The sequence below is a fragment of the Apostichopus japonicus genome, chromosome 22 (assembly GCF_037975245.1).
Source record: "Apostichopus japonicus isolate 1M-3 chromosome 22, ASM3797524v1, whole genome shotgun sequence".
NCBI classification, from domain to species: Eukaryota; Metazoa; Echinodermata; class Holothuroidea; order Aspidochirotida; family Stichopodidae; genus Apostichopus; species Apostichopus japonicus.
The window spans coordinates 870,064-892,642 of NC_092582.1; the positions used below are offsets into that span (position 1 = coordinate 870,064).

At 38.6% G+C, this 22,579-nt stretch overlaps 2 protein-coding genes and 2 long non-coding RNA genes across 18 annotated transcripts in view; all 4 read right to left on the minus strand.

The window, feature by feature from the left end:
- Positions 1 to 22,579, minus strand: part of LOC139964060 (sushi, von Willebrand factor type A, EGF and pentraxin domain-containing protein 1-like) — a 495,975-nt gene that overhangs the window by 343,688 nt on the left and 129,708 nt on the right. The gene's annotated exons all lie outside the window — the stretch shown is intronic.
- LOC139964074 (uncharacterized) lies at positions 1,954 to 3,973 on the minus strand. The gene is made up of 3 exons (XR_011791821.1): positions 3,803 to 3,973; positions 3,023 to 3,163; positions 1,954 to 2,089 (listed from the first exon to the last, which is right to left on the minus strand). It is a non-coding gene; the product is annotated as an uncharacterized lncRNA (long non-coding RNA).
- On the minus strand, positions 4,955 to 9,742 carry LOC139964077 (uncharacterized). The gene is made up of 3 exons (XR_011791824.1): positions 8,648 to 9,742; positions 7,634 to 7,847; positions 4,955 to 5,714 (listed from the first exon to the last, which is right to left on the minus strand). It is a non-coding gene; the product is annotated as an uncharacterized lncRNA (long non-coding RNA).
- LOC139964070 (uncharacterized) lies at positions 14,435 to 21,184 on the minus strand. The gene is made up of 4 exons (XM_071965427.1): positions 20,887 to 21,184; positions 16,741 to 16,953; positions 16,203 to 16,502; positions 14,435 to 15,558 (listed from the first exon to the last, which is right to left on the minus strand). Exons 1-4 carry the CDS (start codon positions 21,167 to 21,169, stop codon positions 15,353 to 15,355), a joined length of 1,002 nt encoding a protein of 333 aa, XP_071821528.1. The 5' UTR covers positions 21,170 to 21,184; the 3' UTR covers positions 14,435 to 15,352.

Below are 22,579 nucleotides of genomic sequence, written 5' to 3' on the forward strand. Positions count from 1 at the left end.
ACAAAGGGAATGTCCCACAAGATCACCATTTGTGTAACTGTTTGTGTATACAGGTAGGTATTATAGCCTTCTCTTGAACGATAAAGTGTAATCGTGTGTTTAACCTTATGAGTTTCCGTTAGTATTGCGTTTATCGTTTTTAGAGGTTAAAAGGTTACACATCAGGAAATATTACAAAGATATTAAAGGGCTTCGCTGATCCCTCCCCCCCCCTCCCCTCCTTGTTGTGTTTTAGAAAGCGTTGATTGCCGATGACAAGTGCAGACGTTTTGCTTTCCTCAGGTTTTTATGGTGAAGTAATAATACTGATGGAAGGATGAGTGAGGATACTTGTGAAAATATTTAGAAAAATATAATTTTAAAAGCCGGCCTTCTCTGTCACTTTTTTACTGTACAATTCCAGAGGTAGCACGTGGTAAATAGTAATGTTCAGGGGAGGCACGGCTCATTACTAAGGTACAGTGGCGTAGCCAAGGGGGTGGGGCGTGGGGCGACAGCTCCCATGAAAGCTTGTCGCACCCTCCCCCAGTCGCCCTCCCACTGGGATTCAGGGTGTCGAAAAAAAAATTACATGTGCGAAAAATATATCATTGGTCTGAATAGTCTCGAATCTCCTTGATGACCACTCATGAACGACCCATCGACCGCGGACCTGCAGTAGGTTATAGTTGCTAAGAAACCGGACGTGACATAGCGCATAGGCCGGGTTTTCACTTCTGGGACGTACCCTGATGCTCCTTAAACCGCTAAAAAAAACAAATTTTCTAGGAAGGAAACAATACTATCGCTGAGAATCAGTCTATCATCCTAATAATGTTTCAGATGCAATTTTTGATGTCAGTTTGAAATATAGTTCGGTCATTTAGTATGTTACTTGGCTAAAAGCCCAGTCAATCTTACCTTATTTTCCAAGCGCAATTTGCAGATTTGTCGAAAAATGTCAATGCTGGTGTCAAACTCACAAAATATATGTCATGATATTTCAAAGTAACTCACCAGACTGTTTTTTTTTCTATTTCACTAAACTATTTGATGACCATATAAAGACATGGGATCTCAAAATAAAGGTTGTTGAGAAAACTTTAGAACAGCTTACCAGCAAGGGCGTCAATCCTGGGGGACGGGGCACGTCCCCCCACATTTGGATGGGTGGGGGACATATTATCAAATGCCCCCCACCCCCCACACACACACACAATTTAGTGTCGTGGCTCCATTTTTGGTTAGGGCTTACACATCTCAGGATTCATATCATCGAATATTAGAAGTTCAGTTCTATGTAAAGAAACCGAGATTTTTCACATTTGTATGACCTGCAACTTTGTCTGTTTGTCGCGACGAGCGAAACTTGAGATTGAAGCCACAAGCTGTGTGCGGATAATGGTGCGGTCGGAGCTTAAGTACAACTAGTTCAAGAAGTCATGGCACTTCATAGCTAGACCAACGTAGACTTACACATTGGACAATTTTCGCGAGACCCAGTGCAGGTGAATCAACTAAGGACTGGAGGATAGTTGTGAAATGTGTCCTTCGGACGACTGTCTCTCTCTACGCTGCAAGAACGTCACGGTGAGAGACACACACGGCCATAACCTAATGGTGCTAGACATTGAGACTACGTAAACTACATAGTACAGTTATGAATGGAACGGTGAACACTCTGACCACGCATTGTTTTAATTCAACCTAATCAGTAAAAAAGACTGGACACCAAGTCATTGGTTTGATTTTCCGTTTCGTTTGATCCCTTCGAATGGTGCAAAGTTTTGTGGGTAAAAGTACAATGTCACGATCGGGGGTCGGGGTCGGGGTTTAAGTATAACAGGTGTTTAATCATTCTGAAATGTAGCCAGGCTCAAGAAATGAAATCCAGATTGTACTCACCACCAGGTATACACGTCAGCGATCCATCACTCCAGTCACCATTGCCCAAGCAGCTTCGCTGAGTTTCTCTTGTTCCATCGATAGGTAGGTTGCCGGGAGAACGCGAAACGTTGCAACTGTCCCAAATACTAATGTTGACGGATCTAAGGTGACATTTGTATTATCTATTTGAACTATAGGGTTAAGTCACAGTAGTTCTCTCGTGCTTAATTGTGAAAAGATAATTGAAAACTAAAAGTTAGAGAACTAAGTTGAATCAACTTTCATATATTCCTTGCCACGTTTGATCATTAACCGCTATTCCTGTAACGTCATATAGAAACACTACATCATATGCATACACACTCCAGGTTTTAAGTACATCTGCCTTGCGGTTTATATGAGTTCGTGAAAGGCGTAGGCTATATTATCGCACACATATAACATGTTACGTTGACCCCTAACCCATAACTGGAAAGACCCCCTACCTCTCATGTCATTTGCACAATAACGCACCAAGTTTGTTAGCCTCCACCACTAGTGTTGTGAAAGGGTATTAAATATGTAGGAAGTGCGATATCCCGCCTCCAGTACATTTATATGCAGGGATCAGATAGATTCAACTACAGACTGCTTGAAACCGTAAGGACGATGGACTTCAATCCTGGTGCAGTATTTATAATAGCATATAGGTTGATGTAGTTGTGTGAGAAAAGGTTAAGGCAGGAAGTTGTTTTTTATCCACCAAGAGCATACCAAACCCGTCTTTTCCATGTTGGATAAGATGTACGATACCTATCATAGCGGCATGGGTCAAACTCATATCAATGATTCAGATGGGGTGTCCATTTCCATGCCGTTGCCTACTGATTACTTTTGAACACAGTTTGACAACAGTACCAAGTTTAAGGATCTAAACAACTTAAAGAATAACACAGAAACACTTCGGACTCATTGATGTGATTTTTAAACTTGCTCAATTCTTTTCATGCAGGGCGCATATAAAATGAGATATATTTCTTACTGGTTTTGTGTAGCTATATTAAGCTGATCATCATCATTTTTACACATATATGCTATTGGTAATGATGGAGTTTGTGCATCTCGACTTATGCGAAAATGTGTTCTTGCTACTGATAATATTTATGACTAGACTTACTTGTCGGAATACATGACAATCCACAGACGCCATCGCACACACAGGGTCTGTCGCGTAAACAGTCGTCAGCGGTTACACATGTCTTCATACATGTTCGACGGAGTGCCGTAACCTGTGCTGCGTCTCTATTGCATTCTGCAGCTAAAATATTCATTATCTTTAGAATCGACTGAGAATTACTTAATAGCTTTAGATGTAAACTTAGAGTTACCAATTTGAAAGATGTGAAAACCTTCCATTGGTGCTGTAAGCAACATCATGCGGATTGGGAAGAAAAACGCGAAATCAATACGTTTGACCTATACCCACGCACAAGAGAAGGATTCATGAAGCGTGGGTAAAATGAGATTTATTACACGGCGATATTTAGGCCTTTGTACTATACTTAACTCAGGAAATTACTCTGAGTTATGTTGTGACTTTGAGTCACTTTGATCATGGCAAGAAATATTCATACATTTTTTCTTTCGTCTTAGGTCTAATTCTTCAGTAACCGAATTGTTTCAGGTATAGTGGCTTGCGCAAAGTAGTTAGGGGTTCATGTATCTCTCCCCACCCCCCCCCCTCCCTCCCCAAACACACACAAACACCTCGATCGTCAGTCGAAATGTTAACTTTTAGTCTGGGAAATGGCTAGTCACTCCAGTGGATATAAAAACCCTTTTCAGCCTCACACTTAGATCAAGAGAATTATTATCGCCTTCACCAACCCCAAGGCACCCCTCCTCTATAAAATTCTTGATTAGCACCTGGCCATGTCATCAAGGTCGATGCCCCTACCACAAGAAACATCATTGGCCGTGTTCCACTCTTTAGTTTCTAGACACTCCAGATGGGCGTTACCACTTATTACGTATCCAGAAGAGCAAGAGAAATTCGCAGTTGAACCAACTGTTCTGTTTACAGGGTCGTAGATAACATTACCATTCTCCGGGGCTTCGGAAAATTCACAACATACACAGAGAACGTTTTCGGTTAGGCATGGCAGGAAGTCCACAGCTTTTAAATTACAGTAAATAATTAACCGTTCATAGAAAACGATTATTAAATGTTTTGCTTTAAAGTTACGTCCATTCCTATGTAACGATATTTGATTACACAATGAAGCAGCATAGAACGCAGAGAACATGTCACATTAAATGGGAAGTTTTATTTTTCACCTACCTAGGTCACTGACTGGCTAATGCATACAGGGGCGTAGCGAAGGGGTTTTTGTTGGGGGGTGTGGAGAATTTGATTTGCCGACGGATCTGGAAGTGGTGACTGAAATGGGGGAGGGGTCTAAGGGGAGGGGGTGTCCCCCTCCCATTTGACAATTTTTTAGTTTTGAAACGTCCTTAGATGCAATCTGGTGCACATTTGAAGTCAAATTTGATTTGCCGACGGATCTGGAAGTGGTGACTGAAATGGGGGAGGGGTCTAAGGGGAGGGGGTTCCCCCTCCCCTTTGGAAATTTTTTAGTTTTGAAACGTCCTTAGATGCAATCTGGTGCATATTGAAGTCAAATTTGATTTGCCGACGGATCTGGAAGTGGTGACTGAAATGGGGGAGGGGTCTAAGGGTAGGGGGTCTACCCCTCCCCTTTGGAAAATTTTTAGTTTTGAAACGTCCTTAGATGCAATCTGGTGCATATTTTAAGTCAAATTTGGCACGAAAGAAGCTCCCGTTCTCCTTTTCTCTATTCAGCTTTCCTTCTTTCTTCCCCTTCCGCTCTCTTCACCTTTTCTCCTTTTGCCGACAGACCCAAAATTTGCCGACAGCGACCAAATTATTGGGGGGGGGGTGTGACACCCCCCCCCCCCCCCCGCTCGCTACGCCCCTGAATGCATACATGTCTGAGACGCGAGTGGACTAAATCGTAAGCCTATGATTTACTAAGGCAGCAATATGTTTTCAGTTCATAAAAGAAAACAACTTCAAATCACCTACACTGAAAACTTAAATTGGTTCACCGACTAACATAGCGTTAGTCCATCTGGTGCCTCTCCAGACTAACATAGCCTTAGTCAGTTGCTATACCGACTAATTTATTCCTTAGTCAGTTGGATTTCTTAGTCGGTCATCTTAGTCCGTCAGCTTAGTCGATCAACAATTTCTTAGTCGGTAAATGTATATAAGTCAGTTACATTAGTTGGTGACATTAGTCGGTCTTTACCGACTAATTTATATGAGCCACCGACTAGTTTATAGCAGGTTTTACATTAGTCAGGATGGTGCCTCTCCCGACTAACCTTTCTTAGTCGGTATCGACTGACTAGTTGCACTGACTAGAATCACTGAAAGAATTAAACCCAACTAGTTTCACTGACTAGCATCACTGAAAGAAAAGAGAGCAGAAGAAACACAAATAATGTGTACGTTGGCAGTATTTATTTCTGATAAAACTTCTGATGTCTACAAAAGGCTGACTTTCGACAGATAGAGAAGAAATCACTGTAAATAAAATCTGAAAATCTGATTTTTTTTTCCAACAAAGTTAAGACAAGTTAATGGATCAAACATGAATCGCAAAAGTATAGCACTGCACAATAATGCAAAGTTGAATCTTGGGCAAGGGTTCCTCATGACTTTCGTTTTAAAGTGGTACCCCAAATCGACACCAGTTAAGTCTTCACGAACAAAGAGTGTTTCTCTTAACTACAAATGGCCTCCCACTTGTCTTCAGGAAGCCAAAATCTGCACCATTATTGACCTGTGAACAGAAAATATGATATACATGTAAGCACAGATACAGATATAGCACATGATAACTCACATTATCATAAACATACATTTACATTAAAATTTTATAACATATTTGGAGGTATACATTTAAATCTAGGTCCCTCAAATTATAAGCCAGGAATAGCAGCTTTACCAAATTATTATTAGCTTTGCACAGCATAACACCAAGTTATTTCTCAAAGCTTAATAATTATGTTAATCATGTTAATAATGATCCCAATAGACCGGGATCCCAGAGGGTTTGGTTAGCTGGGAAGGTAACCAATTGCCTTGTACATCACAATGTTCACAGTGCATTCCTGTATATGAAACCTGACGACTGGCAAACCGACTGTGGTGGGTGTGGCTGGGAGAGCAATTTTAAAGTCACCTGATAGCTAACCTAGATCAGTTTTCATGGTAACACATCAAAGTAAGTACAATATGTCAGGTATGGCCCCAAGAGCAACAAATGGCCATTGCCAGTAATAATTGGTGGTGGGGTACCCCTGCCAGTGATCTATAATTGACCCCTCAAGGCTGACCTAGGTCAGCTCATGAGGTAACCACTTGAAACCTACTGGAAAATGTTGGTTAGGGCTTCAGATACAACTAATGGGCATTGCCAGTAATTTTTATTGGTGGGGTACCCCTGCCAGTAGACCCCCAAAATGCCCATCCCCCATTGACCTAGATGAGCTCATGATGTAACCAGTTGCAAACTACTGGAAAATGGTATCACTTCATATGTAAGGGATGGGAATTTCCAGTAACTTATATTGGGGGGGGGGGTACCCCTGTCAGTAGACCCCCAAAATGCCCATTCCCTCATTGACCTAGGTCAGCTCATGAGATAACCAGTTGAAAAATTACTGGAAAATGATAGGTATCACTTCATATGTAACGGATGGGCATTTCCAGTCATTTACATTGGTGGGGTAACCCTGCCAGTAGACCCCCAAAATGCCCATCCCCATTGACCTAGATTAGCTCATGAGGTAACCAGTTGAAAACTACTGTAAAATGATTGGCAGGACTCTATATATATGTAAGGGATGGGCATTTCCAGTAATTTATATTAGTGGGGTTCCCCTGCCAGTAGACCCCCAAAAAGCCCCCCCCCCTCATTGATCTAGGTCAGCTCATGATTTAACCAGTTGAAAACTACTGGAAAATTATTGACAGGATTCTATATGTAAGGGATGGGCGGACTCTGGCAGTGGTGGCCCACCAATAAAAAATACTGGAAATGCCCATCCTTACATATGAAGTGATACCTATCATTTTCCTGTAGGTTTCAACTGGTCAAATCATGAGCTCACCTAGGTCAATGAGGGGATGGGCATATTGGGGGTCTACTGGCAGGGGTACCCCACCAATAAAAATTACTGGCAATGCCCATCCCTTGTATCTGAAGTCCTAACCAACATTTTCCAGTAGGTTTCAAGTGGTTACCTCATGAGCTGACCTAGGTCAGCCGTGAGGGGTCAATTATAGATCACTGGCAGGGGTACCCCACCACCAATAATTACTGGCGATGGCCATTTGTTGCTCTTGGGGCCATACCTGACACATTGTTCTTACTTTGATGTGGTTACCATGAAAGCTGCTCTAGGTTAGCTATTAGGTGACTTTGAAATTGCTCTCCCAGCCACATCCACCACAGTCGGTTTGCCAGTCGTCAGGTTTCATATACAGGAATGCATTGTGAACATGGTGATGTACCAGGCAATTGGTTACCTTCCCACCTAACCAAACCCTCTGGACTCCCGCTCTACAGATCAGTGAAAATTTGACCAAACTTATGAAGCTTGCACGTAAATGATATACTAGACTGTTTTTTTTAAAACAGGTTATGAAAAGTATCTTAAATATCATTAAACAGTTGGGTACAAAAGTTAAACTCACTCTTCCATCTTTTTTCTCTATGGTACTTGTTCCTTTGCTTTTTGGACTCTTGGATAAACTCTTTTGTTCTGAGAAGGGTACCAATATATCATCTCAAAACATGTCTTTAAGCCATATATAACACAGTTCTCCTCTTCTGTTGTTGCCTCCACACTGGTGTCGTACATCACAGGAAAGCTCACCCTTGACTTAGATATTTGGCTTTCAATTCCTGCTGGAAAAAAGAAACAGCAAAGTATTCATCATTTGAAAAAAAAAAATAATAAAGTTGTCACCACAAAGTTATGTGAGATTTGCTTCCACTATAGTCTCAAAAAACAATCCCAAAGTTTGAAGCAGACTGTATAAAGCTGAAAATTTGAACGAGAGTGTCATCACCATTGCAACCAGAATCAAATGCCCAGAATACAGAGATAATAAAACATGGGCTAAATCTTTGTTTGTTTTTATGATCTTTAAAAATATAAAATTTTAGAAACAGAAATGCACTGAGCCAACTTATTTATAGGCCTAATCGTTTTTAGTTGTTATTTTGCTTGCTCACATAACAAGCCTGTTTAGACCTAGGCTAGAGGAGAATCGGTACTTTGTTACACTAAGTTTGTCTTCGGTCGTTTTGATTTAGTCTTACTAGTAGTACTAAAGTATATAATGGACCGGCGAAGACTAGAGAATACCCAGAGTTTTAGCAACTGCGTTAAACTGTATCATCTGATCTATTATTTACGCCAATGAGTTTCATTCAATCTAGGATCAAAAAGAGAAAACTAATTAATCTTAACCTTTAAATTTTGCTACTAAACAGATATGCTTGAATTACAAATAAATGTCAAAAAATATCATAATCTAAGAATCGATGCATATACATATACATAAACAGAATAATTTGAATTCGCGCAAGTGAACCCTGCACTACATTGGACAGAAAAAAAAAACGTGCAATTAGACCAAACTAAACATACTAAATTTTCCGTTACTTCTACATAAAATATCAATTCAAATACAACAACTTACTCTTTTGGCAGTATACTAAAAGCACATGTTATAATAACTTCAGACTATCAAGCTTTCCTGAGAAAAAAACGGTTAATACTTCTTACAGTAAGCAATTCGACCGTGAAGGAATGTCGCAATTGTTTCCTAGGCGTGACCGGAAATTCAATACTAAAAAATGATAAATGAAAAGGTTAAATAGAACTGAAGCGTGCATCCTGACTGCTCGCAACATATAATACCGTTGACTAGCCAACATAATTTGTTCAGACTACTGTGACTGTACGTTTGAAGGTCTAGCCTTGCTTATTCAATATCACAAAGCCTACCCATTTAGATTCACATGGGAAATTACAGGAAATCTTTACCAAATGAGTGTAGACTTCAAATAAACTATTGAGCCTTATAGTTCCAGCATTTGTTTGAGAATAAATTAGAAGATTATGTGCCACTGTTCAATCTAGCCCAATACACACATAACACATTGTTAATTGGTGTTTAGAATGCACACTTTAGTGTTGAGAATGCACTGCAGTACCCAGTAGAAGCCTATAGGCTACTCACTGTCATTGCACTTGTGTATTGCGAAACGCCAACGTGACAACGGTAGCGTTACACTAACCATAATACAGTACTAGTGCCAGTGGCCTAACAATTAACTTTAATTTTACCTTCAAGTTAAAGGAATAACAGGTAGGCCGATGATGCAGTTAATACCTCCATTCTTCTAAAGACCTTCTTGGGTGATTTACGGTTGAAAGTTGCTTAGAGTGATCGTATGAAACTATGCCAAGCCCAGCAAGCTGCCGTTGCCTCTCGGTTTCCAAATTGAAGTGAATCGAATTGAGTTAAAATACATTAGTCCGTCGACACCGACTAAGCTACGATTATGGCGTAAATCGGGTGTCCGTTTCGTTCTTAGTCCATGGGTTAAAATACCTTAGTCCGTCGCCACCGACTAAGCTGCGATTATATTTTCCTTAGTCAGTGTAAACTAACTAAGAAGCAGCGATGAAACGAAGATTTTTGCTAGTCCGTGTGCATTGACTAACGTTACAGACTAATTTAACGTTAGTCCGTAGCAATATTGACTAGTTAATTTTTTCAGTGTATATGGTACACATAAAGATATAACCTCCATTGAACATGAAGGGGCCGTCTCCGGGAAGTTGCAAGGTAGGGTATTGTGATTGCAGTGGTGGCGGGGGAGGGGGGGGGGATAGAATATCAATATTCCAACTAGAATCATAATTTTGGAACTGGGTGGATTCGTAAGAAGGTGTGCCGTACCGCAAATTCGAAATTTTCAGCAGTATAACACGAATGGGTTGTCAATTCTTTGTACCTTAAATAAGGTTAACCGGCTACTTTATTATATATATATTAATATGATGAGGTGCTTAATCGAACGCCAATTGACCATATTCAGACAATTGTAAACTGCTTGTAGTATTTTCAACTTTATTATGGGTTGTGCAAGCAATTAGAAACACGATTTGGGTTCATTGTAAGGTCGAATTTCGTCAAATCTTGTAATCATGTCAACCTAAAATTAGAAATATTAGAAATCGCCTAATATTACTGACTCAGAAATCAGAAATATCCTGTCGAGAGTGCTATCATCTTAAATTATTTAAAAAGATGTTGCATAGATAAATTTTTCAACTATCATATTTCTGACCACAGATTTTCCCACTATTTAAGATTTAAGCCAATTATTGGGTGAGAAAACCCCCCTCCCCGTAGATGTACGTCACTGTTTCATCTGAACTTAGAACGTCCCGGCAACTCGCCACCTCTCTCCACCCACGCCCTCCACCCACTTCTCTCTCTCCACGCCATCTCTCTCTATATGTATATATATATATATATATATATATATATATATATATATATATATATATATATATATATATATATATATATATATATATATATAAATATATATATATATATGTATATATATATATATATATATATATATATATATATATATATATATATATATATATATATATATATATATATATATATATATGTACCAACCTGTTAGAGATCTATATAAGATCTACCAACCTGTTGCAAATCACTTCAATCTCCAAAATCATTCAATTGAGAATTTGCGTGTTATTGCCATTGACCAGAACGATTCTTGGACAGATAAATCTAGGAAAGCGAAAGAAAATTTCTGGGAACTAAACCTAAAGACCACGGCACCATTCGGTTTAAACATCAGAAACGATTTGCCGTCCCAGATAAACCAAAACAATTCCTTTACAATTACGACGGAATCGGATTAAAATAATCCGACGCGGATTAAAATAATCCGAATTTCTAAAACTTCTGCTCAATTCAGCAGAAATCAGTAAGTCGCTTTGCCTTTACAACCATGCCGACATCTTCTCTATAAAATAGTTTCAATTCCTGCTACTCCTTGTCACTTTCGATGATCATGCACTGAAGACGAGCTAGTTTTGCTTGAAAGCTCTGCAAAAACCAAACATTGGCTGTTTTACTTCCAATCAGTTACCTAATTCAATTATTGTATCTCACTCGAGATCCAGCCTTTCTCTAAATGCAGCATAGTTGTTTAACAGTGTTTCCGTTATTCCTATATATATATATATATATATATATATATATATATATATATATATATATATATATATATATACATATATATATATATACATATAAACATATATATATATATATATATATATATATATATACATATATACATATATATATATATATATATATATATATATATATATATATATATTGACTCATAATTGACTCATAATACTCATAATTGACAAATACGGAAGTATTGTTTTAGAATATATGTTGGAATTTTCGGTCCCAGTGGAATGTTTGCCAGCCATACTTGGCCGTGGAATGAAAAGTACACAATGTATCATAACGAAGTATGACGTCAGAGCATAAAATTGGTCGCTGATGGACTTAATAAACCATAACTATACAGGAATCGGCTCATGGAACAAATAATATGAAGAATGGTATAACATATAGGAGGGTTAACTCCTATAACTATGAGTAACTAGCAGTTCTCGCTCAGTGGTTAACGCCGGTGCCTTCCAACCATAAGGTCCACAGTCGTCCAGTTACAGAGTTGTTGAGAATTGACAATTCATAATAATGGACGTTAAATATGAATCTAAGAGACTGACTTCGCTCATCTTGCGGCTTTGATAAGCCAGTAAGGCTTCTTTGCGAGTTCCTGCTTGCAGAAGGATATCAAATACATACAAATACCTACATATGTTTGGGGAAATGATTCTTTAGGGGTCCCAAGTCTTTGTTAAGGCCCGTACGTTCACTACGGATTTGAAGTAAGAAGCAATTACAATGCATTTTAGGTTTTTGAGAAATTATCTACGTAGATACATAATTATGTTCGTAATCCTGCAAAATTATGACGAATTATTTTTTGTGTGGTTATTAAAACTTAAGCGAAACCGAGAACCTGTTTTACGTGCATAATATCCCTTTTCACAAAGAGCACTGTATAAAACATATAAACCTCATTGCAAGATCACAAGACATTGGGAAATCATAGTATCTGGGATAGTTGTGGGGGCATATTTTACCACGAGTTTTTCGCAATTGAAATTACCTGCGTGGAAACTGGTTTGGGAAGTCTGGAGAAAAAGAGTTGCAATCTAATATTGAAAGCGGGGGGGGGGGGGGAGGCAAGAAGCAATTTCCATGTAACCATTGATGCATTCTCTTCGTATAATAATATACCTCATGGCTGGGGAGTACTGGCCTGTGCAAATAATCCCGCATTAGCTGGTGATATTGGTCCTAGTTTATGTTGTATCTTAATTAATATTTACTTTTCTTATACTGGTATATTCTACCGTGTGGACACTAATGTGACACCATGCTACCTCACCATATATTTACAACATATGAACAGGAAATGCTATACCTCTCCTTATTAAGCTGCAACATTATAACAGATATATTGACATTAACATTTTTGGATAAACATTTTCTCTATAGTTTGAATTTCATAAACACGAGAATTATATCTAAACATAATGCAACTAAATTGTCTTAAGGCATAATGCATATGCTCTTTCCAGATGCATTTACACAAATTTCATCAATTTCAAAATGCTACGAGGATATGATTTTGACGTAAGTGTGAAAAAGAATCTCAAACTTTGCTAATCAATCAATTTCAGTCACCAGAAAATCCTTTTAATTAAGACATTATTAACTTCGATTTGTAGAGATTAGTCGTGTGATTCAACATTGATGTACTTTTCTAAAGATAAAAAAGATAAATGCTGAATATATTATTTCCGGTATCGTACTTGTGCTTGAAATTTGAAGGGTATTTGTCATTTCCCATTAGAGATTAGTATATGTTTTGCCAACCTATTTCCCAGTCCAGTGACGTAGGAAGGTACTTTTGAGTGGGGGGGGGGGGGCTGAAGACTGATGGCCGGCCTGGGGGAGGGGTGTAAGGGGAGGGGGTGTCCCCCTCCCCTTTGGAATTTTTTGCATTTCCAGGTAGCCTCAGATGCAATTTGGTGCAATATAGCACACTTCAACACCCTCTCCATTTTTAAACTTAATTTTGTATTTTCACCAGGCCTTAGATGCAATTTGGTGCTCCAAATGAGATTTTGTTTTCTCATTTGGAAATGAAAAAAGGGGTTTTCTGACTTGCGAAGAGGGGGGGGGGGGCGGAATGATCCTTCCGCCCCTCCACATTTTTCACTGGGGGGGCTGGCGCCCCCAGCCCCCCGGTTCCTACGCCCTTGTTCCAGTCGATTTAAGAGATTTGTTGGTGTATTTTTTGGTGTATAATTTCGTGGTTTTACTTCCAAGTATAGTGTAGGATTTCCCCGACTAATCTAAGTAGTGGCCTTATCTTTATTGAAGGATCGGCGGCAAGTCGATGATTTTATTTTTGTCAGTAGGTAATTCTTTCGACGCCATTGTGCATTCTGGGGCATTTTCACACAGCTAGTTGGATCTAAACAAGTAGCTCAAGACGCATTGCCCGTCAATATTGTACTTATACATAGTAATGAATTCAAAACTCCCCTGACTGCTATTAGTAGGGCCTGAACCGTTATGGAAGCACCAGGGTCGAATCAAGGATTATATAAAGAAGGAGTGTTGCCGTGAGGTCATCGAAACCGACTAACAGGTAGGGGCCAAGGGTCCTCCACTAGACAAAAGAGGCATGTTTGGTCTTTATAAGCAAGTTTCATTACATACTTTGTCTGACGTTGAGAATGTTGGAGGAGGTGAACCCTGTAGTATAGAAATTTAGGTGCACCAGCTGAATTAAGAACAATATCGCCGACTAATCTATTTTCTCACGACTGACGATAGAAGGCCTAGGTGGGGACAATGTAATTAATCGCATGTGTTGTAGTAAACTTCAATTCAATGTGTTTATATTTCTTACGTGAATATGTCTACAAAATCATGACATAACGATGGATGAAACGGTGCTTGACCGGATATGTGCGCTTTTTTTCTTTGCTTTCGTTGTCTTTCTGTCTCTCTTTTAATTTCTCTTTGCGAGTTTCGGATTTATACGATTTATCAAATTGTAAAATTGCAGTCACTGAAGCGGTCTGCTTTACTCTCGGTTATTCATATATTTTAAAATCAATATTATAATGAAAGTAACGTGCATAATCTTCCTATTATGACTGTAAACCGACTGTCTCTTTAAATAACAAATGATAAGTTTCTAGCAAACTTAAAATTACCAGTGGTTATTAGGTGAATGTTATGGCCAACACCGAAAAATTGTTATTTATTGATCTGAGATGTTGCTTTATTGCAAATTATAAACTTTAAAAGACTAAATTTAAGTTACAAGGAGTAATTCAAAAGTTAAGTTTACTTTCACTTACATAGATACAGTTTTATTTTCATGCAATTTATAATAAAAATTCCGCTAAAATTGTAAAAAATATGAAAAATAGATCAGTGCAAGACACTTTATAACAGTTTTGTTACAATCTATGTAATATTGTAAAAACTAAACGTTTAGTATAGTTAACACTTGTCTACAAGTTTCACTGTATGGTTATGAGGGGATAACCATTTATTACAATCATCATTTCTAGCTCTATGGTGGATCTAAAGTTGCTTCTTCCTCTTTCCATATCCTTGTAGGAGATGATGATGTTTGTCGTCGATTAATCGGCTATACAAGACGATAATGGCGGTGACCATTGCCCGTTGCCCCCCCCCCCCCTTGGATCCGCCAGTGGTCTCTAGTAAACTTAAAATTACCAGTGGTTATTAGGTGAATGTTATGGCCCACACCGAAAATTTCATTTATTGATCTGAGATGTTTCTTAATTGCAAATAATAAACTGTAAGAGTCTCTGGTCAAATTTAATTCACAAGGCGAGCAGTAATGTAGTTCGAAAGGTAAGTTTACTCTCACTTACAAAGGTACAGTTTTATTTTCGTACAATTTATCATAAAAAAAATCCGCTAAAAGTGTAAATAGTATGAAAAATAGATCAGTGAATATACTTTATTACAGTTTTGTTACAATCTACGTAATGGTGTAGACACTTGTCTACAGGTGTAACGGTATCATTATAATGTGATAACCGTTCATTACAGCCATTATTTCTAGGTCGATGGCGGATATCAAGTCACTCCTTCTCCATCCATATCCCTGTAGGAGATGATGATGTCTGTCTTCGACTAATCGGCTATACAAGGCGATAATGGCGGTGACCATTGCCCTTGGTAGTTACACCGTGATTTTTGGTTACTGGATTCGTGAAAACCATGGTTACATTGGAGCGTCACCTTTTCATTCAGGATATACGCATTTGGATTTAATGTATTTGCAGTTGCGCTCTCCCACCTGCCATTTGAAAAATTTTCCGGTGCAGGGCATCGGATATCTGTTGCGAACAACGAGTATAGGAGAAAAGTGGAATTAGCAAGTTTGTGGATGACGATTCGAACAGGAAAATATGAAACAGTAAGGCTGAATAATATGAAATATATTGGAAAAGCTTTGGGAACTTGGAATATGGGATTAAATGCGGCTGGATTTAGGCTACAAAGACAATTCATCACAAATTGCCAATCATGCAAAACATATCATAACGTTCAAACTTTTTTTTCTGCTAATTGATTGTCTCCTCTTTCTCTCAAATTTTGTTTATGTTTATGATTACTATACCCTTCTGAATCCAATGATTATCTTCATCTGACCACTTCTCCCTGGCTTAAAAACTCGCCTTTTGGAAGTGGTTGATTGAGTGAGACTAATTTGACCGGGTATTGTATACATGCCGTTCGTTGGTTGGTTGAAATATTATTATAAAATATTACCATTATTTAGTGCATTGGTCATAAGAGCCAACCACTAGCGAACCAAATACATTACTTAGTAAACTACGCATACTGGTGTTCTTATAGAGCTCGAATATCTGGCATCTGAAATGGCAATGTTCTGAACAGGTTAAATTAATTCATGTAAAATAATATTCCTTTACTTGTTTTCTAAAAAGACTAGCGTTAAGCATTTCCCTCAACTTACCTTGAAATTTGACCCTGATTGAGTGTCTCTGAGATCCAGCTTCGCATGTGTACGTTCCGTCGTTTCCTGAAGTTGGATTACGTAACCGTAAACGTTTTAATTTGCCAGTTGAGTAAGCTCTACGTGACGGCTGAGTTGTACTGTTCGTCGTTATAGTAGCATTGTTCCCTATACGACCTCCTGTCTGTGACTGACAGTTTATGTTGACCGTACCCTCAATGGGATAAACAATGAACGTACCATCGGGTGATACTGCTCTAAATATCGTATTACCCACACCAACCTTTAACCGAGAGGTTTCTGCCGAGATAAAATACAACTGATATGATTACATTGTGAACGGAGTGTTGATGAGCTGTTACATAATGTAAACTAAATTCTTTTCTATAGAATTAATTGTCTATATGAAAGATAATAGATACAATTGTTAAACACTAACCCAGTATATAACATTTCTCAATAACAAGAACATTAACTCGAGATACAAAGCCAAGATTGGTCTCAGTTGTTGATAGAGATTGAACCAAAATCAACTTACCACATCTTGGAGCATGTTCGGTCCATTCCCCGTCTATACATTGTCTGTGGATCGGGCCATCTAATAACTGATACCTAACGTCTTTGCATCGGAAAGTGATCGTTTCACCTCCCATGAAGGATTTACGATTCCCTATAGCTGTGGTGTCTTCTCCGTCTCCGACATGTGCAATAATATTCGCAGAGAAATCTGGTCTCGAACAACGGTTATCTTCTGCAAATATTAAATGAAAATCTCATAATTTCATATATAATCAAAATTCAAAGGATGAAAAACAAAAATGCAATTGCAATGGTCCAAAGGATTAGTTGTCCATTGAATTCGATTAAGCATTGACATTGTTAATTATGAATTTAATATTCATGTAACTCAAACTGCATGCACATTCGCAAACATTGTTGGATTTCAAATTCTATACACATTTCCTCAGGATAAATGTAATTTTGAATCAGTCATTAATGCTAGATTGAAAAAAGGTTATAGGGGATTGTCAACATGGTCGGTATTTAAAATCTCTACCAACAGATATTCCGCATAATTTTAGTATTGCCTTTAATGAGTTTATTTAATCCAGCTATGATTTCTTTATTTTTTTGCTTTCTTTAATAAAACTTGAATGTATCATCGTCATCATCAGTGGGTAAAACATATCAAATGTGGTATAAATGCTACATTAGCCTAACGCTCTTGAGCATAGTGTATGTATGGGCATGTAGCGTCACTGATTTAAATGATACAGTACTTTGTAGATGGTGGATTTTAATATTACAAATTGCAGTACAAATACAGCAGGCAAACGCAAAGATTAAGAGAGCTAACTTAGGGTAAGGTAATGCTATCAATTCCAAACGGCCGGAAGATGAAGCGACGCGGTTGCTAACGAGGACCACAGAACCACGGTCTAAAGAATCGCGGAACCACAGATTTACAGACCACGGACCACAGTGTAAATCTCATGATCCTCAATAGAATGATGATAATTCAGAGAGTAAAGGAATTAATGGTTGTACACGGCATTGATATAGACATAGAGACACCAAATACTAAGTGTAAAAATATATATAACATGTTGGTGGCAATTTGAAATATTTCTTTAATAGTTTATCTGCTAAACGTTGCACTGGATATATAGTGGGCTTACTGATAAACTGTATACCGAGGATGCTTCGTGAGTACACTGGTCCTACAATAATAACAGAATATTCCAAGCCAAAATCCCAATACTGGTTAACTGTTTGTTCCGGTCTGAAACCTGAATATGAAGACTCAGTTTTCACAAAAAGTGATGTACAGTACCACTGAGGTAGTCTAATGATGTCCCTGTCCTCTCAGAAGGCATTTATTGGCACAATATTGCTTCGTGAGCTTAATAAAAACCTAACTTAACAATTCGATGCCTTTTTTATTACTGGTAAAGAACTCCCAGACACCCTATATGAGCGGCTTCAACGTCAACAGGGTCCAGGGAAACACACGCTTCCTTTCAAATCATGTATTTGCTTCTGGCCCATCCATAGCAGTTTAGCTTCAAACCTTAATGGTCCAGAGGATTGTTAGAACTGCACCTCACATTAGTAGTCCTGAGTAAGCCACTGGCAGTGTTGCTCGACACTTTCAAACAAGCGAGGAAATGTATATAGGTATGCATGTACATAATATAATTCTAATTAGCTTATAACGTAACATTTTATGACACGACAGCTTTAGAATAACAACAAACCTCCACTTTTTTTTTCTAAAGAGACACAGTGGGCCATATTTGAATGTATAGCAGATTCGGATGTGCCTCAACATGACTGTTTAACCAACTTAAATAAAGCCTTAAAACATTTGTAATTTTCAGTTTTTAAATCTGTGGCCCTTTATCTAAACCTACTGTTGAATTAAATTAATTCTTTAATATTATATCAATAGAAGATTATTGGAAACTTACGTCCACTTTTAGAGCATAAACAGGGCAGTGCGTGTCAGTATAGTTAATGGTGGGCTATTGTCAGTGTAGTTGAAAGTAACATCATACCACATATATTACCTTCAAACATTGCGTTTCTACTGAATGGAACATGGCAATGAGGTCTAACGATATGTATGTACTGAAAGAAGTATGTATTGGTTATTTGACGTTTGACTTATCACCTTTTACTTTATAACTAGTAGCAAGGTAGAACTACATTTGAAGTTGCAGCTTTGACCTACTTTTATCACATGACCATTGGTATTTACCATAAACTAATGCTCTGTGAACTTGCAACGTCTGATTTTCCTAATGAATCGATGGTTTTGGTCGTTTTGTCGTGTAGGTGTATAAATATTTGCCAAGATTGTACTGTCTTTTTTTTACCTTGCACCTCTGACCTTCAACCAAATGTCAAAGATCCATGGGCGTCAGCAGGTTTCAGAAAGTGAGGGGGACACTATACTATCTAAGCGGAGCGCCACCATTGGTTGGCGCGTAGCGTACCAGAAAATTTTGGGTACATAAGACCCCCTAGATCGCAGGAGACGGCCTTCCTGAGTCGTTTTTAGTTACATCAGAACCAGATCTGTGAGGAGAAATTTTGTCTCACAAAACTAAATTCCGACAGAAAGTACTGGTAGAAAGATGCCGTTCTGACACCAAGGGAGACGAATTACACAGCGTCCATCTCAAACGAAATATTTTCGGTAGTTTGGTATCATATAATACCCTGCATACAGGCAGAATACTGTCTGTAGGGCCTAAAATATATGATATTACCTTCCTGGTGGGGTCTTCGACTTGTTTTCAAGTTGAAATGCGTCGTTTTCTCTGATTCACAGTGTAGGGCAAGGGGAATTCCATTTCTGGCGAGAAGGGGTGCTTCCACAAAACACTCTAAAACATCGTTCAAACATCGCACAAACTTTTATCAGAGGTCTCGGACGAAGCGGGGAGGGTGAATATCAGAGGAAGGGGGATAAAGGGCCAAGCACTGTTCTAATTTCCAGTGCAATTTATTGATAATGATTCTTAAGTTACATTCTACTTGAATCAGCTCAGCAATTGTGATAGAAAATCGCGCATATGCATGTGATTTTTTTAATAACTGCTCTGAAAAGTGGGGGGGGGGGACAAATGATATGATATCCCCTCCACTTTTGAAAGTGGGGGGGACATGTCCCCCCCGTCCCCCACCTGTTGACGCCCATGCAAAGATCACGTGCCGAGGCGCATACTGATGTGATATCTACCATCCTTACGGTTTGGCAACATTAATTACTGTGCGATATGTCCCACATGAGTTTAGTGTTTTCGACCATTTTTCATGATAGTACGAGCGTATTGGCCAAAATGCAGTTTACGGATAGATCTTGTGACCTTTGACCTTTTACGTCATAATTCACTGAGGCATTATATAACATTCACAGTCACAAATCTCACGTGCAATACCGCTATGGGGATTTTAGTTTGCAAATATAAGTGACACGTTCACCAATCATAGCTGAGGGACCATTAGTTAAACATTGTAGTATCTGAATGTAAAACCCATCTTCGGAATGATAATGTAAATTATCTGAATATCGTATCCAGGGTAACATAAATGATGCCAAATATGCTGCAATCTACTAACTTCTTAAATGTCCCATGTTTGTTGTCTATCATACAGTGTAGCAGCCCAAGAACTTATAAGACATATCGTTAGTTAGGATGTGTTCCGTGAACAAGGTTTTCAATATATGCTAGATATATAGAAATACATTTTACAATGATACGGTTACAATACCATTATTATGAATTGAAATCAAATAGTAGATGAAATTCCATGATGCCTACATCACCTTTGTTTATACTACATGCAATCTACAAGGTTTAAGAAAAATGTTGCTTTTGTATTGTAACATTTATGCGGGTATGTACCTCCTAAATATATTCCAAGGTAATGATCGTACCTCGAACAGTTTAACCTTAACCCTGTACCCCTCTTGAAAATAGAATTATTTGGATTAACGTTTCGTCAACTTGGCTACGTAAAAGTCTTTGCTTATTGACAGCAATTTGTATCTTCAAGAAGCCGGTGAACTGTTATTGGTTTAGTAACATGTCTTTGTAACGGTTATCTATACTGTCGAAGATGGATTTTTTCTTCCATTAGAAAAAGCTACAGATGCTAGGCAAAGAACACTTACCTTCAAATGTGACGTTTATTGAATGACTCAATCCACTACTCAAACAGGTGTATATTCCACTATCTTCTGCTGTAGGGCTTATAATTACAAGACGAAAGACAGAAGTGTCATCGGATAGTTCTCCCTGTGTATCTTCGCCGTCCTTTCTTATTCGTGTATCCCCACTTAACTGTGCACTGTTTAATTGACTCCTGCAACTGATGGTCACCTCATCAATCGGGGTTACCAATACAAACTGGCCAGATGGATTGATTGTTAATGAAGTTGTCGGTGAAATGTCCATATGTAACTGGGAGATATCTGTAAAGGCATAAAAATAATATCAGCAATAACTTGGTTATCATCTGATCAAGTTAAACCAGCGTTTACACGTTATTATAATAATAATAATAGTAATAATAATATTTTTTCCCAATCTCATTTATTCACGAATATTATACATGTATATGGTACACCTATTATACAGGTGCGTATCCAGGGGGGCGTTGGGGGCGCGCGCCCCCCGGGTTAGGAAAAGAGGAGAGAAAAAAAGAGAAGAAAAAAGGGAAAAGGAGGGGGAAAAAAGAAAAGGAGGAGAGGAAGGAAGGGAAAAGAAAAAGAAAAAAGAGAGAAAAAGGAAAAAAGGAGGGAGTAGAAGATAGTCAAGACCTCGGGAAGAGAAAGAGAACAGTCATAGTTAAAGCGCTGATCCCTATAATATACACAGGGTAGCCAGTGACAGATCAAGGATTACAGAGGAGGTGTGCGCCTCACCCTACCCCTTACACGGACAACTCCATTTTTGACGTTTCCATTTTTCCTCTCTCACTAATGTATCTATATAAATACTATATATGGTCTATCATAACATGTGTGTGTATGGACGCCTTAAACAATTGTACAATTGTGCTATATGGAACCAACTGTGGCTGGTCTTGAACTCGACCGAGTCGTCGGGGTACATGACGCATTTCGGGAAGGGGGCGACCGCCCCCCCCCGGGCAAATTTTCTTTATGACATCGCTAGTAATTTCAAAATAGACAATGCTTAGATGCAACGTACAAGGCCTGGGAAGTGTCATTTCCAGCGATCTGGGAGGCATTTTCGGCCAAAATTTTTCTTGTACGCTTCGCGCCAACTCATGGTGGCGCTTCGCTTAGATAGTTTGCCTACAGGCTTCGCCCCTTCCTTGGCAATTACTCGCTACACGCCTGTTCGAATTTGTAAAGCAAAGAGCAGATATAACATCATATCAGTGAGCATTGAAATGCATGTTCCACGATGAACAGCCTCAAGAACTGTCTGTGTGTAGTTAAAGGCGTAGGAGCCAAATTGGATTTGGTTGCTGTAATGACTTGCCCGAAAAAAAAGCCAAAATTTTTCACGCGCTCCGCGCGCGTTCAACAAATCAATGCCAATATCATATAAGCAAGCATCGGTCATTTCAGTGCATGGAATCGTGTACCTTACGGTCTGTGAAAGTTGCGCAGTATACCGCTGGATGCTATGTAAACAACGGAATGTCTTATGTAGATGGAGAAAAATCATACAGATCCATTTATGTCAAAACTCTTTTACAGTAGTAATGTCGGCCAAGCTTAGAACTTTATTTTAATTACCAAGGAGATCATTTTTAAGCTATTCATTGCTATTTATTTTTCTTTCAGTAGGTGCCCGAAAAAGATGGGGAAATATTTGGTTGCAGGGGGGGGA

Coding starts and splice junctions, on each gene's coding strand:
- LOC139964070 (XM_071965427.1), bottom strand. CDS start 21,169: ATGGACATTTCACCGACAACTTCATTAACAATCAATCCATCTGGCCAG. Junction 16,503..16,740: donor CGAACATGCTCCAAGATGTG/GTAAGTTGATTT, acceptor TTATCTCGGCAG/AAACCTCTCGGTTAAAGGTT. Junction 15,559..16,202: donor AATCAGGGTCAAATTTCAAG/GTAAGTTGAGGG, acceptor TGTTCGCAACAG/ATATCCGATGCCCTGCACCG.